Consider the following 17,360-nt stretch of genomic DNA (forward strand, 5'->3'; position numbering starts at 1 on the left):
TATGTTTAACAGCAGTTAGTGATCAGAGGTCAGACCCCCCCCCAACCCCCTCCCATCTGAAAAGTAGATCACAGCCCAGCAGGTTTGAGTTAAAATAAATCAGGCTGAGCTGGTGGATTGGCCCAAGGACTGAACTGGGCATCATCAAAAGAGTGGGTTGAATCTGAAATTTTCTTTGAGTTACACAGTGTTAAAGGCTTTTTTTTCTTGAATCTCCTAAATTTCCATCTGGATGTCAAATGCAAAAAAAACAAAAAAAAAAACACAACAATCAAACCCCTTGAATCTTCAATAGAATGTCCTATAATATTTACATTTTTTAATTTTTTTTATTTTTTTCCACCAGTTACTCCTTCTCCATAAGGTCCTGAGGAATGAGAAATTACCATGGAAACCCAGTCCCAGGCCAGTTCAGCAGCTGAGAAGAAGAAGAGGGTGGAGACCATCGTGGCCACGAAAGGCTCATCGGCACGAAGTGACATCAGTGAAAAAGCAGTGGCCTCCAGCACCACCTCCAACGGTACCTGCCACATAATCAACCATAATGTATTCATAAATACCATTTAGGGTTGATTTGTAATTACATTTTAGTCCAAATTCTGATTAAAGTTTAGTTTGACTAACTAAGCCTGTTACCCTCTTAGCTAGCTTCGTAAAAGCTATGTTAATGATATGACGACATTCCACAATTCTTCTATAATACTTTTATTTTGTTAGATAATATTTATAGGACTGTTTTTTTTTTTGTACTGGATACAATCTGGACAGTAAGTGAATGATATGTTACATCATTATTTTATTTCTAATTCTAAAAATGTTAATTATTTTTGGGTGACAACTTGACCACAACAGAATTAGCATTGTAGCACTGCATCTGCCCTATGCTTTTGAGGTTTGACAGTTAAAAGCCACGTCCCACCCATACAGTATCTCACAATAATCTGCAGCTGCATTATAATGCTACATCCACAGAAGGCAGATTTATTCCAAATATTCTTGTGTATGTATATTTGTTTTTTGTGCACAGTTTTGTGTACACCAATTACTGTCTCCCCATGACACAAAGATTGACCTAAATATGACGGTACTTGTTTGTTGTGTTGCGTCTAAACACTTTCTTTGCATGCATTGGGAGCCAATTTTTTGGGTTGCCAGCCAAAATGTCTAACTATTCAAGTCATTTTTTTCCCATATAAAAGTAAAATTCAAGTGTTTTTTTTTTTTCACATAATGCTGGTTGTCTCAGATGCCAAACGTTTTACTTACAAATTGTATTAAATAGATCTGCGTGATATCCCAATTATGTTTAAATTCAGTTCATAAACATAAACAGGGCTCTTTAAAATGTATTAAGCATGAGCACAAAAGGCCAAAAACAATACAAAATACACTACTACATCCTGTGTGGACGAGGGCTGAACGATTTTGGAAAATAATCAAATAGCGATTTTTTTTTTTTTTGTCCTCAATGTTGCGATTGCGATTTAATTATTTTGTCAAGGGCCTCTTGTCATGTATTTTTCAATGAACACAAGCAATAAATCAATCTGTTTCATAATGAACAATTTCAGATTTATTTAAACTTTAAATAAATATAACATTTAAACGTTAAAGCACAGATTACAACAATAAAGCAAACAAATCTGTGGCTTTACCTTCGTTTGTTTGTTTGTTTGTAATCTTTATTTCCAACACGAGACAGTGAAATCAACACCATAAAACAAAAAAGTAATAATCCATAATAAATAAATATATAAATCAATCATTATCATTAACATGCTCGAAAAGGAGTAGGAAGAAGTATAAAAACATATTTAATCCGACCCCCTAATCTCTAATATACATGCATACACACACTCACACACTTAATTTACGTATTGAACTCTACATGATTATCAATATGGTAGTATAGTAACACATTCACACATCAATGTACGTTAATAAAATGATAACTATAACCGGTTTTATAAGTTAATATATCAGTGTCAACAGTATATCAGATATTCATAGAAATAAAACCAAACAAAATTTAAGAAATAGAAACATATATATATATATATATATAATTACCTCTTCAACATATCTAACTAACGTCACGTTTCATGAAACATGTAAACACTCTGAACTTAACAGGACAGTACAAGACAGGACAAGGAAAAAAATGAAATAAAAAATAAAAAATTTGCGATTACAAAATTGCGTTTTATGATATTGCGATAACATCGCAAATGGAATTAATCGTCCAGCCCTAGTGTGGACGAGCTCTGTCTGTCGCCAGCAATTACTCAACAAACATAAGCTACTGATCTGCTGGTTACATGGACTCTTTTGTGACTGCTTTCTCTCCAGTTAATAACAAAGTTGTCTATCGCACAAAAACCACTTTGTGCCGTCTGCCGACACAGAGCACGGTGCTCATTTGAAACAGCTTTGGCATGTTTACATAGCAATGTCTTTAACACATGCTATTAAAAGCCTGCTGTCCATTTAACGTATCGCCATTCTCCCTTTCATGTTCACTTCTGAGATTTATGTGAGAAATATGAAACAGTTTTGTTGTTGTTGCTGGAAATTCTAACCTGACTCAGGTCAGTGTTGGAGGATTTGCTAAGATGACCTGATCAAGTGTTTAACATGCGCCTTGACACTGTATTTTTCCAATGTGATCATCCACAGTGTGATTGCACCAGAAAAAGAGTGAATAAGTTGTTTTACATGTTCACCATATGGGAATTAGCTCATAGAGTGTGTAAGGTAATGCAGCCAGAAGCATCCTAGGATCCCTGTTACTCATTTCCAGATGGCAACTCCATTCACTCATTAAAACTGGGAAAGATTTGGGGTCTAAAGTCTTTGGTAACTTAGGCTCCCTGATTGTAGATTTGGAATACTCCTGGAATACCTTTTGAAGAACAAGAGATCAGCCATGAGACAACAGCGTTGTCCTCTATGCTCATTTAACCTCGTCAAAATACGTTAAGAAACTTCCGTACAGGAGTCTTTTGAATTACTTGACAAGAGCCGGGATGATGGCGACCTGTAGAGAAAGGTCCCCATTAGATCCAAACTGCTGTCTTGGAATCAATGGATAGCTTACACATTCTTTGTGTGGTTATAATTATAGTGCCTTCGCCCCCAAAACTCATAACCTCTTATCAAGTGTAACCTTACACTTGCCTCAACTTTAACCCTCATAGCCCTGACTCACCGCCTCCATCCAAACAAAAGGTAATTGTGAGCAGCTGCAGAACCCCAGTGGCTGCATGATGGGGGGAAATACTTTGCTAAGAACCAGAGTAGTGGCACCGGAAACCCCATAGTTTGGGCAGAATAGCTATACATTCCAAGAAGTGGAGAATAACTTTGGGCTCCAGATTGAGTGGATTTAGTAGATGTTTGTAGATGCTTGTTTTTACAAAGTCAAATCCCCTATTAAGAAGTATTTTGTGCATTTTGCAGTTTGGAAAGCAAACCAGTATCAATTGGATTGGTCATCATTTCAAACCATGTCCTCAACATTTCTCTTTGATCATTCCATCTTGTCCTAAAGTTAGTGCTGCCCTGCCCCAAGTAAGTAAAGAGTCGGGGTACAGCGTTCCCACGTGGTTGTCTAAATGGTGGCTCCACCCTATGTGCCATTCATCTATGACCCCCCCCACTCCCCCACCCTTTGCAGTGACAGCTCAAAAGACCCGACTGTGCCACAACAATGCTGTGATTGGTGCTCTGAAGAAGGGGTTTGGGGAGGGGTGCCTCTCCTCTGCGGTTCGCGTCCTTCGACAGGCAGGTGGACTGAAAAGTCCTCTCACTCTTTTGTTCCTGCAGTTTGAAAAAAACAAAACAAAAAAAAAAGTCCATGGTCCTGTGCTGAATAACTCCCGTCGTCATGGAATGAATGCTTAAGAAATATAAGGTGTGGAAGTTTTTTGGGTTTTTTTTTTTTTTTTGCAAAGTAGAGTCAAGAAACAAAGTTCAAATTCTTGGTTTGATTCAGGATTTCGTGTTGATGCCAAAAGAGCTTGAAGAGTTTGATGCTTTTCAAGTCACTTTTTTTTAAAACTGAGATGCTATTAACAGTATGGAGTTGTATGACTTTGTCTTTGCGTAAAAGATCAAGCGTGGGGCGGGGGGTGTGGGGGAGTTGCTTGATGATGCTGAACGGCTTCTGATAAAAGACAAAAAACAAAACAAAGATTGACACAGAGAGGAGCGTCAGGGATGGAGGAAGAGTGAGGGGCCACCTTCTTTTTAGGCAGCCATTTAAATGATCAACAGTAAATACAGGGGGATGTCATCTGACAAAAAAATAAAGTTCCCGGTAACAGCAGGGATGGAAAGTAATTTACAGATACGCTGCCCCCACCATCTTTGTGCCTCCCAGATAAGGTTTCATTTCAGAAACGGATAGGAGACATTTTCACTTACGGGCCCCCATTCTAGGACACCTGTGATAACAGCTTGTGGACCTCTAATTGAAAATAGGTTTCAAAATGGATTTTCACTTTTCTTCCTCCCTCTTCTCACCCCCCCCCCTCCCCTCGCCATCCCTCCTTCCCTCATGACTACCCCACCCCTCCCCAACATGCAGCCCCGCTTCATTCCGCTCTTTTTTTTTTTCTCTTCACATTCTCTTGTCGCTGGCTTAGGGAGGCAGTGTTGGACGACCTGCGGAGGAGGGAGGAGGGGAAAGAGGCGAGGGGGAAATGGAGCGTTGGGAGCAGATCATTCCTCAGCCTGTGTCACCGTTATGACAGCCGCATGATCAGTCTTATTAATGAAATCATTGATCACTTGATGGGACTCATAATCAACTGTTTCTTTGCGGTGTCCACCTCCGGCTCCATCTTCTCCTCCTCCCTCCTCATGCTGCCTGGCTGCAAACGTTGCCAAATAAAGTCAGCATTAAGAGGAAAACTTCTTTAAAAAAAAAATCTTCTTAGAAATGATTATTTAGATGAAAACATGCTGGTGGTAATTTTTATAAAATGCACTGCCCTATACTCTAAAGGTTACCGTTGCAATAAAATGTTAAAACAACTGGCAATACCATTCCATTTGTTTTTTAGGTCCTAATTTGAACTATTACACCATTCAGTTTGTTCAGATGTATTTGATGATGCAGTTTAAACTTGAGATAATACAGAAGGTGACATAAAACAGTTGCTGGAAGGAGAAATATTTAGTTTGACACACTATTGCTATTTGGTCATAATGACGCTGTCGTTTCAGTTTTTCTGCCTAGTTTATCAGAGAAACAGTTCTTTCAGAAGCCCAGCCACTCTAAAAAACTCTTTTAAAGACTTAAACCATGGAGATTACTTGCTGACTTTTAGAAGAACAATAAAATTAATCAAACCGGCATTTTTTTTTACTCATAAAACCTCACAATAGGCGACAGAAATTGTGCATCTTTAAATAGAAGAATGAAAACTTTCTAACTGGTTACCTGTTGGCTGTCACATACTAGGCAAACAAAAAAGTAGAACATATTGCTAATTAGTGGGGAAAGTTGAATAGATTGCACCCTTGCAAATTTATGTTTGTGTTTTGTTTATGTTTTGCCTCGGCTACTGTCACGACTGACAGAAAACAGGTCTGTGATTCACTTTTGTGAAAAGAAAAGTTTAGAGCAGCGATTCTCAACTAGTGGGTCGGGACCCAAAAGTGGGTCGCGGGCCTGTACCAGGTAGGTCGCGGACAGCTGGTCAAAAATAAATAAATACTTAATGTCTCATGTTAGACATGTCTTGTCGACAAAGATAAGGCATTTATCTTTTGACAGGCATGCTGTGAAATGTATGTTGCACAGGAAAATCATATAGATTTATGTTTTAAAAAGATTAGATATGTTTGGTTGGTTGAATTATTCAAAAAAAGTGGGTCGCGATTTAATGACTGTGGCAAAATGTGGGTCCCAGGGTGAGACCAGTTGAGAACCCCTGGTTTAGAGCATCTTATTGAGTAAAGTTATTGACGCTCGGAACGCATTGGTGGTAACTGCAAACATGTTACTTAGTTTATTTCATAATGTCAAGAGTGAAACGTGTCGGACATATTCCATTTCAGACAAAACTGTTGATTCCTAATCCTTTCAATTCCACCACCAATGGATTGAGGACGTGACAAGCCAATTGTAACACTCGACATCACCAATGCTGGCCTCACACATATGAAAGCTTGATGATTTTATTTCCTCCTCTGACTGGTTTTAAGGTGAGACCAAGTAGTTGCTCACTGTATGAAATGTCGTACATTTTTTTGTTTGCTGACATGAGTCTCAAAAATCTCTGGAAAGCACTAGAAGAAGTGTATCTTTTAAAAAAGAACAAGTAGAGGTCCTCTATAACGCTCCTTCTGGTCTGTGAAGCAAAAACTTACTGTATATGAAGTGTGGGATTTATACCGTGGAGTAGGGATGGGCGATATGAACTACAATTCAAATCTTGATATTTTACTCGATATTTTCGACTCAATAAATTCTTCCCATAAAGACAATTCTGGGTTAAATTTGCTGATGCAAAATTCTACATAGGTACATTTGTTAATGAACAGCTGCACAATATGTGACACTTTTGCCTTTTTCTCCTCTAAGGGACAGCACGTGTGAGTGAGTTCTGTAGTGTGGCTTGTTTAGGGTTCGGCCGCACTGAGTGATACATCCAACTGTGCATTTCATGTTGTTTTGAGAAGACGTGAAAGCAGCAACTCCTAAAATGAGTATTTTATTAAAAAAACAAGCTATAAAATAAATATGTATCATGAAAGCATGATCATATTTCACCTGTTCTGTCTTCCCTTCACTGGCTCCCAGTTCAATACGGAATTGTCCCAATTGTATTTTGTATACAATTGCATTTTATTTATAATTGTATTTTTATATTGCCTTGTTGTACAGCACTTTGGTCAACTGTTATTTTTAATAGCGCTTCTTATATAAATTGGATTGGATCAATATGGTCAATATTGTAATTTTCTATATCGCCAAAATAGAAATCGCGATATATCTTGAATTTCGATATATTGCCCAGGCCTACCGTGGAGTCGATTAGCTCATTGTTAGTCTCTTGTTGTTTTCATTAGGCTACAATTGCAAGATTACAATTTCATTTAGCAGATGCTTTTAGGGCTGGGCAATATGGTCCAAAACTCATATCTCAATATTTTTTCTCAAAATGACGATATAGATCTTGATCATTTTATTTCAAATAGTCTGACGAGAAAGACAAATTTGCTGATACAAAATTCCACACCGAGACATTTATTAACAATCAGCTGCACAATATGTGCCACTTTAGGCTTTTTCTCCTCTATGTGAAAGCCTGTGTGAGTGAGTTCTGTAGTGTGGCTTGTTTAGGGTTAGGTCTGGGTTCGAACGCACTCAGCAATCCATCTAGCTGTGCTTTACATGCTGTCCTGAGAAGTAGAGAAAGAAACAACTCCTAAACGGGGTATTTTGATACAAAATAAGCTATAAAAATATATATATCGACGTATGCGATTTTGTAATTTTCCATATCGCCAAAATAGTAAACTCGATATTACTTAAATGACGATACTGTATATCGCCCAGCCTTAGATGCTTTTATCCAAAGCCACGCGGGTTAGGGTTAAGGGACTTGCTCAATAATATCTATATTTGTTTAACGTGTATATCCTCCGGACTAGAGAGGGAGACGCTTAGGGCCCCTCTGTGCTCCCCTAGTACTGGGCTCTGTGAGTAGGGTCTAATGAGAGAGAACTGATGGAGGGATAAGGGACCTCATGGGAGCACTGGCTGGCTCATGGGTCAAACAGCACAATGGAGAAGGCGTTATGGAGCCTGACACACAACCCTGCACAGGAAAATGGGCTTTTAGTGTCAATAGGCCTCTGTATGCTGCATACATAATACATAGAAGTGCATAAAAACCAATTAGGTAAGTAGCAATAAATGCAGAAAAGGCACATTTAAAGCGATACGCAACCCATCGTATGAATATCAAAAATGCCTTACTATTTTGTGTAAGAAAAGTCTTTCTAGTAATTTATATAAAATTTTAGCCTCAAACACGTGATATTCCTCAATGAGTTGGTATCGCCATTTTGGACATCTCAGCCAATCAGCGTTTGCATATCATGTACTCATAATTACTCCTACATATTTCCGATCAAATGTTACTAAAAAAGTATTGCAATCTGATGTTTAAGCACTCAGTTGCTCGTCGTGCAGTTGCTGGGACCTTATGATGTTATTCCAGGAACATAATGCTGGATGGATTTTGACGTACACATATCAGGAAATGAGAAATCGGATTTTTCAAAATGCCGGTGGGCGCAACAGGCCAGGAAGACAACTTAAAAACGTGTGGAATAATCAAATCTCTTTAACGTCATTAAACTACAGCAGTTTGTCAAACATGTTGTACTCCTCAAGCTTTACATGGCACATGCAGCTTCTAAATCGCCTCTTGTTCTTATGAGAAGAATTTACATAAAACAGCCTTTTATTTTAGCTGTTTTTGTCATTTGGGTTGAGTAACCCTTTAAGCACAATAGGGCTGTTTTCATGACTACACACTTTAAGTTCCAGAGGATATACAATGGCAGTTAAATCAGAAGCTCCCTATAGAGTTGGTGAAATCAACATGTGCATTTCTCATGTGCACTTGTAGTTGATGGGTTTGGCCTTTGCTGGTAAGCCTAGACATTTCATAGATATCTGCACTGAAGGCAATTTCCTGCAGCAGCAGGGGGACAGACTTTGGCAGAGCCACCTCACAGAGGCCTGAGGCGCAGGATTACCCTTGCCTCGCTGCTACTCAGGGTGGAGCGGAACCTCTGCTGCCCAGCCCACTCCTGCTCTGCCCGGATTCTCTCTTGTCTGGAAAACTTCCGCCTGTACAGATCTGCGGGCTGTGGCCTCACTGGAAGACACGTGCAGGAGACAAACTCCTGCATGTGTCCTTTTTCTGTCTGCTTCTCCTTCTTGCTGTCTCTACTCTAAAATTTCCAAGACTAAAATGTTGAAAAAGAAATTAGTAATTGGAGCTAGGACTTTTTGTTGTTTTAAAATGGGTACTCTGCTTATTATAGAAGAAACATGTCCTGTTCCCATCTGAGTTTGTATTTGTAATGTGCTGTGAGAGTTCACGCTGGCTATTACAATGGCTCCTTAAAGAAACCCCAAAGTTTTTTTTCCACTGACATGCTGAGAACAAGAAAAGATGCTGGTGTTGGAGGTCGTAAGGGTCAGAGATGAGTCTCCAAACGACTGGAACTCGACAAATCTGACCGTAATGTGAGAGACAAATGTAGATACAATCACCAGCCTCGCCTTGTTGAATGTACACTGCAGCAACAAAACGGCAGAGGAAGAGAGGGGGTCTTAGGAGGACCCAAGGGTCCCATAAACACATAAACCAAAAAAGTGGTGGAAATGTAGTTGATTATTTTACCATTCTGTCCATTTGTCGGAGGGCATCAATGGCCTCCCTCCTGCTAGGAGGAACAAAGCCTTGGTGTCCTGACCCTGCCAGGAGGATTTATTGGGATGTGTTCTTTTCTGTGTCCGCTTGGTTTTGTTTTGCTCACTCTCTGGAAACTGCGTTTGGATACTTGCTGAACAGAGCTTAGGGGATAAACTAGCAACTGGCAAACTCACAAGGTTGGTAGCTCATGGAGAAAAACACATTCTACTATAGAATTTGTTGAAATCTGTTTTTTGTTTTTGTTTTTTTTTAATATTACTACTGACAAGCTCTAAGGTTAGGGATAAAAGATGACTTTTTCCTATTTTTAAATACCTGTTTCACTATGGTCCTTAGAAAAGGCCTGAGGTGTTGACATCCAGTTAAAACGATTGAAAATTCCACTCAAAACTCAACAGATTGAATCGAAACATTCTCTCAGACTTGCGGGTGCAAAAGGCGTTGAACCTCTGACTCTCTCTCTGCTGACCTCCACGCCTCCTGGGCCTTGACTCTCACCCCTTCTCCATGCTCCCTCCTCCCCTTTTCCGGCCCTACTCTCAGTGAGAGTGAGAAAGAGTAGTTACGATCAAAGGCCGTAAACCGTGGCAGTGATTTTTGGTGATTGATTAGAAGCAGAGGGTTGAGAAGCCCTAACTCTCTAGACCTTCGTTCCTTCCACCCTGCAGTGGCGTGCACATATCCTCCTTGGGATCTTGTAAATAGCTTGAAAAAGACAGGATGGGCAGACGGAGCCCCAGTCCACGCAGAAGCAGCTCCCTTGGCCAGTTTTTCCTCCTTCTTGCCGTATGGCAGGAGGGGTGTCAGTTGATAGGAACCATTTGTTGTCTAGCTCAGATCTAAGGTGGGACAGTGTAATCCCCTCACCCTGGTCTGCTCTTGGAGCTGCAGGAAAAGGGGCAGAAGAGAGGAAGAGAAATTGATTTTCAGAGTGAGGGCATGCAGAGAATTGAACTCAGATGTGTAGAAGAGACGTAGTTCCAAACAGGCATTAGACTCAAGGGGAAACTAATGTCTGTAGCTTACAGCAGAGGAGCCTTGCAATTTGAACTTGAGCAGATCCGTCTGATATTAATCAATTGCAAAGTTGTCTTTTACCATTTTTTGACCCCCTGCTTTGAACTTCTCATCCCTGTCCTCCAAACTACTCAGCCCTGGGCCTCTTGGCAATACAATGTTCTCATAAAGGCCTTTTATTTCTCTATGGATATGCAGTGGCATTGAGATTATTAATATGACACCAAGTAATGTGTTCAGGCTTATTGAGAGATCGACTTCATTCGAGTTTGGGCCTTATTTTTTCAGGCTCGGCTCGTGTTGGGTCTAATTTTTTAGACCCAATTGTGATTACTGTAGAAGCACATAATGGGTGAGTAATAACGTAGTCCAGCCTGTAAAGACAAGTTTATATGTGATACACGCGAAAATAAATTAAAGATTTTTATACAAAAATATACATACCGTACTTGTTTTAATGCACTAAGGGGCGGATTCACTAATATCTGAAATAAAGGGTTGTAAACCAGTTACGTCCCTAAATCCTTTGGTGACGCAGTTTCCTCACCTGCTGCAAGGAATTCACTAAGATTGCAGCAATGATTAGTGCACGTGAAGAAGTGGTGGAGACCGCCCTATTTAAATGAGCGTTTTGTACGTGTTATGTTGAACATGGAGCGTGAAGGAGAGCTGAGTGTGCGGAAGCAAAAAAATACATTTGAAGCAGCATAATTGGAGGTGTTAGAGGAAGCTAATAAAAAAAATTATGCATTACACCAAAGACATAGATAGATAGATAGATAGATAGATATCACTGCTGCCATCACTGCGCAAAAAGCTTTGACAGTTACCACCTGGTTGTGGGTCGTGCAAAATTTTAGAGAAAAACAGAGGCAGCAATGAAGTCCAGCTTTGATGAATTCCATTGCTTCCCTTGCATTCATTTATTTGCATTTCCTCCTCCCATTTTTTTGCTCCCCTTGTAAGCTCCGCCTGCTATACGTATTTATTAGAGGGAAACGCGCTAAATGGATTGAGGGTGCGCAGCCGTGCACTCCTGATTCCTCGGGGTTTGTACGGCTTATTAGCGCGTGGAGTGATGTTTGCACACGTTTTAATACCCCTAAACCTTTAGTGAATCCGCCCCATAGGACTTAAGACATCGACTTAAGCTTGTCACTACGTGCCTTCATTCCAACTTCATGGTTTGGTTAGAGCAACCCTCAAATGTGGGCGTCCCCTGTCAAATTCGGCCCTACGCATAGTCTCCCTTCGATTTAAGCACATTTCCCTCTACGCCAGTGGTTCTTAACCTGGGTTCTATCGATCCCCAAGGGTTCGTTGAGTCATTCTCATTTTGTTACACAAAATAAAAAAATTCCATGACAAACTAGTTTATTAAAAGATCAATTACGATAACGGTGCTAAATTTAAATTTGAAATGTTAATTAATAAAAAAATACCAGTAGGTGTTTTGAACAAATATATACATAAGTTTTGAAGAAATCATATTCTTTACGTGCTTCTGAGGCAAGGATAAGTCCAGTGCCCCAGGAAAGTTAAACATTATAGTGCAAAAAGTTAGGTTCATTTAAACAGAATTTGGTCTCTGGTGGCTTTTATTTTTGACACCTATGAAGACTAGAGGATTGACACCAGAACCAAGCCTAGTGGATCTGTTCAGAGTTCTAACAATAGGTCATGAAAACTATTTACCGTACCTACAGGGAGCAGGGAAAATCAGATAAAAATATATAAAATAATATAACTTTGTTGACGTAAACTATTAGTCGGCTAAATTACCAGTGTTTAAACCAAATTCCTTCTTGCATGCTTTTTGCACAGCAATTCTCTGTGGCTGCAACCCTGTTTCACCTGGAGCCGTGAGTCTAATGATGTTGAAGCTCTCCTTGCAGCGACAGCTTCAGTGCTGTGGAGATGTCTCGTGTCAGACTTTGTGTCAGACAGGCTCCAATGAAGGGGTTTTGCTGTGGGGTGGACAAGCCAAAACTATAAGTACAATTCTCCGAATGTTTTTTTTTTTTTTTTTTGTGGTATTCAAAAAGTGATTGAGCACATTTTTGTGTCACGGGGTGTCTCATTACGCTCCTAAAAGCTTTTTATCTGTCCACATGTACACACTCTCCGCAGACTATACATAGTCGCTCATGCATGCCATGCAGAACTTTTCTCTCAGTTTCTCTATAGTATTAAACTGTACTCACACACACGCCTTTAGCGCAGCTGGAGGATAGGCTGTCATTAACTGTTTGGCGACCTCATGACTTCATCTTCGGTGCTGTCAGAGGCGGCCCACATTATGTCTCTGTTCAGCTCAATGGGCTCTTTGTTCTGGTTTGGCTCTGGAGCAGCTCACCATGGGGCTGCGTGAGTCCAACAGTCCCACTGTGGCTCTAGAGGGAGACAGCAAAATGGAGGTAGGGAGGAAAGAGGAAAGGGATGAGGGGAAATTCATCGGCTTTTTTTTAATGCAAATACCCCTTTTTGTCCAACTACAACATTTTGCTCGGAATTATGTGAAAAAACAACTATAGATCACGATGATGAAATAAGAGAGTGTTAACACACATTTTAAAGAATCTCATTTTGTAATTGAGAAGAATGAAACAGTATTTAGTGCTATATGTTGAGGAAGACTGGCAGTTGACAGTCAAAACATGTCAGGAAATAAAAAAAAAAAACCCTGAAAAACCTCGTCTGGATAAACAAAACCTTAACACACATTTAAAAAAAGAAGACAAAATGAACTGGAAGTATTTAGTGTGAGATTGACTTAAGACTGACTCTTGTATTTTCAGTTCATGTTCTAATTGTTATTTCTGTGTGTTTATGTCATTTTGTGTATTTTTTGTTCTTTTTTTTTTTATTATTCCTCCTCCTAATTTGTGTGTTTTTGTCTTGGTATTATTTAAATTATTCTCTCTCAGTGTGTGTGTGTTTTTTGGTGTCGTTTTGCATGTTTCTGTTATTCTTGTGTATTTTGTAGTGATCTTGTGTATTTTTTTCTCATTTAGTGTATCTTTGTTGTCGTTCTGTGTGTGTGGGTATATTCGGTTTCGATTTGTGTTTTTTCTTGTTTGTTCTTTTTATTATTCAGTATATTATTCCCTTATTTTGTGTGTTTTTGTTATCGTTTTGTATGCGTGTGTGTATTTGGTTTCGTTTTCTGTATTTCGTTGTTTGTTTTTATTATTCGGTATATTTTTCTCTTATTTTGCGTGTTTTTGTTGTCGTTTTGTGAGTTACTGGTAATATTTAGTATGATTATCATTTTGAACTAAATGATAATCATAAATCCCATATTTTTAATGCTTTCATTTGTTGATTTTCCTCCCTGTAGTGCCATCGCGTACCCCCATTTGAGAAACACTGAGTTATAGGACATTAGTCTTAAGGAAAAAACTGAATAAGATGCATGAGTTGGGATATGGAAAAGTTAAACTGGGATGAATGATAGGAAGGGAATGGAATGCAGCAGGCTACAGGTGAATCCTTTGCATTTTTAAAAAAACATCCTTCTTTCAATGCACCTATTTATGCCGTAAGAAATCCCAGATTATGTTTACTGAGCTGCAGCAACCACCTATGTGAGGGATTAATACAAAAAAAAAAAGGTACCGTAATTCAGAGATTACTGTTGTAGACAAGAGTGGGGAGGGAGACGAGGGAATGACAGGAGAGGTCATACATGAGGGGAGCTCATTACTGAGAGAGTTCAGCAGCAGTAGGACGGACGAAAGAAAGAAAAAAGCAGAATGGACAGGACGTTCAAACGCAAGGTATGATTGAAAGATTAGGAGACTAAAAGGTTAAAATAATACAGAAGGTCATGTGAAAGTATTTGGATTAGAAACAGAATGATTTGCATGTGTTGAATATTTTGTTGAGTCATAACGTCATGTTATTCTAATCCCATCGCTCTAAATTTTCCTGTTGATGTTACTGTTGTCATGAAGGGTTTTTTTTTTTGGCAGTAATCCTTAATGAAGAAACTTGGCCTCCACTTCGTGTTTTGATAAATAGTGCATCAACTATTGTTGTATAACAATCTCTGTTGTGTTTTTGACTAAATCTGGGGAATTTGTTGAAATACTTGAAGCCAGGGGACATTATAAACTGGACCTGTTGCATATTGTATCACACACAATAAACTTGCAGATCTCATAGCCATTATTGGTTTATGTGTAAGATTGTTCATTTCAGCCTGCACTTATAAAACACCAATGGTGCGAATTTTGTCAATTATTAATGACACAAAACTGGTGATGCTGACGTTGCGTAACGTAATTGACTTTCCCCTGTTGATCAGTTGATGAGTTATATGAATAAGTAGTTTAAACCAGTACAGCAAACATGTAAACATGTTATTCAAGTTAATAGTATGCGCATGAGGGAGTGTAGATTCAAACAGCACCTACATTTTCTTGACTGAAAGTTAGTTAGATCATGCTTGAACCAGCCTCTCTCTATGGGAGCAGACTTAAGGAGTCAGTTGAGTTGTGTTACTTTTATGGCATTTGGCTTGTACTTTGGAATTCTTATTGTCATGCTTTCTGGTAAAAGGGCCTTATGTCCAAATGTGACGAGTTAGGAACTGTAACTACTTCCAGCTGCAGCATCAAAGCTTCAGGAATGCTGTTCCTTGAACCCAGATCCGTGACACTCGTGTGTAGCCCCCGGTTTAACCTGTAATGTAGACAAGCAAAAGAAGGTATTAGACTGAAACTATTGTAGATTTATGAATCTGGATTAATTTTCAACACTCTCCAACTACATTACAATCAGCTATTAAAGGTGCAGTCCGCAACTCTCAGATCCCTCTCTCCCCCTCCTTCCCCGCTGCTCTCTTGCCCTGCCTCCAAACTTTCCAAAGTCCCTCTCTCAGAGGAGCGAACAAGCTAACGTTAGCCCAACAACAACATCACAGTAATATAACATGCACTGTTAAAAGCATATTACTGCAGCGCTTCTCTCTCTCAATGTGCACACACCGCAGCAGCAACAACACAGTGTCACTCAATGAGCCTGTTTTTTTCACACAAACTACTAGTTTGATGTAAAGCTGTCCTTATACAGTGGCAGCTTTAGCAAATATGACAAAAAGTCACTTTTATAAGAGTTGCAGACTGCACCTTTAACTGTAGAATTAATTTCATGAACTGTGACCTGCTAGGCCACTGATTTAGTTGCACAATATGAGATGCGTTCGTTTCAGCTACTTTAATCAGAAGTTTCAAGTGACGATTGTAGTAGTACAAATATCAATATTATGGTTTTAAAAGACAGGAGATTTGTACAATTAATTCCAATAGTTTCTATTATTCTTATTAATTTTATAAATCTGTGAATGTTTCCAAAAAATAAATAATAGTAAAGATATTTTTTTTTCTAATCAGCTCATGTACATTATACTAATATATGACAGTTGTAGTTTCCGTTCACCATAAACATCAGGCCACGACTTCCTGAGTATGGCTGCAACTTCCTGTGTAATGAATACAACATAAAAAAGGAGATTGAATTCAAAACACAAAATTATATATATTAAAAGAACACTGACAGGTTAATGTATTTAAGTTAAGTTTTTTTCTTCTGGTTTCAGAATAAATGCATGCATTTTAAAACAAATGATACTCTTATGTGTAAATATCATGGTAGTTCCTAACCATTTTTAGTATAGTAAATAACATCAATCTAATGTGAAGAAATGTGCAACTATATATCGATAATTTTTTATTTAATTCTATGTATTATTTTATAGAGTACAAAGTCAAAATGTCATTTAACTTTTACACAACTTATTCCACCTGTATATGTAAAAGACTACTTGTATTTGCACACTGAGCTGCCTTGTGTATATGATGTGCTATTCAAAGCTGATAATGTAGTTGTTCTTGACAAACTATTGAAGAAAGGAGGTTTGGTCTCTTTTAGAGTAAAGAAGATGAAGCCAATATATATATTTAGCCATATGCAATTGAACATTCATTCAAAGTGGTCAACTCTTTAGATCAAATGTCAAGTTAAAGCATTGTCTTTTATCTAAAAAGAGGACAAACATCAACAGTTGAATTTGAAATCATGTAATGAGACTTAAATTGCTGTTATTTTTTCCCTTTTTATCCAACTGTTGGCTGTGTGTTCTCTGGCCTTGGCTGGGTATCCATTTCTCTTGGCCAGCCATTGCTAATCTGAGTGCCACAGATTTGGTCTGAATGACTCTAGTGTCAGAAGTGGGATTCCAATGCCCAGACCCTGTGGGAAGCTGGCCATCATCATTCACTTGGGCAGTGTGCCAAGACAAGAAGAGCCACTATGACAGAATCCTGCCCCAGTCTGCCCTTGCACAAGTTAATTTTTTATTGTTACAAAGGACACTCAGTGATGGTAACAGGTTATAGATGATGATAGCAAGCTTGCGACTACCTGAAGCCATATGAATACAAGCCAATCAGAACACTAAATGGCATCTTTTGCTTTGAAGCCATCATCAAATGCATCTCTCAGTATTTGATTCCTCAAAGAATGCAGGCTCAAGGTGCCCTCTGAGTGAAAACCCTTAAAAGCTGTAACTATCCACAGTCAAAAGCGCATCAGTGGGCTTTTTAGAGTCGGAGCTTTCAGCCTCTTACTGCAATGCTCATTGCTCCCTCACAATGTGGCCCTGATGAAACGGTGGTGGGGTTTCAGGCTGCTCTATGGTGGGTCTGTGCCCCTAATGGGTGAATGAGGGGTAGCTAGGGGCAGGCAGGGGCTTGGCACAGCACACCCCCACTGTGAGGCTGATTTGAGGTGAGTGTAGGGAAAAGAGAAAGGCGCCAAGCAGGCTTTGATTTAGCCCCTCCCTAACCCCTGGGCCTGGAGGCTTGGACTGTG

The 17,360-nt window shown here is 39.2% G+C and overlaps 1 protein-coding gene across 1 annotated transcript in view; it reads left to right on the plus strand.

The window, feature by feature from the left end:
- The window catches only part of gli3 (GLI family zinc finger 3), a 111,662-nt gene that overhangs the window by 17,471 nt on the left and 76,831 nt on the right, over positions 1-17,360 (plus strand). Inside the window, exon 2 of the mRNA XM_028434945.1 lies at positions 347-520. Within this exon, the coding sequence (XP_028290746.1) occupies positions 388-520 (133 nt within the window). The 5' untranslated portion in view covers positions 347-387. The remainder of the gene's footprint in view (positions 1-346; positions 521-17,360) is intronic.

Source organism: Gouania willdenowi, chromosome 20 (genome assembly GCF_900634775.1).
Source record: "Gouania willdenowi chromosome 20, fGouWil2.1, whole genome shotgun sequence".
Taxonomy (NCBI): Eukaryota; Metazoa; Chordata; class Actinopteri; order Blenniiformes; family Gobiesocidae; genus Gouania; species Gouania willdenowi.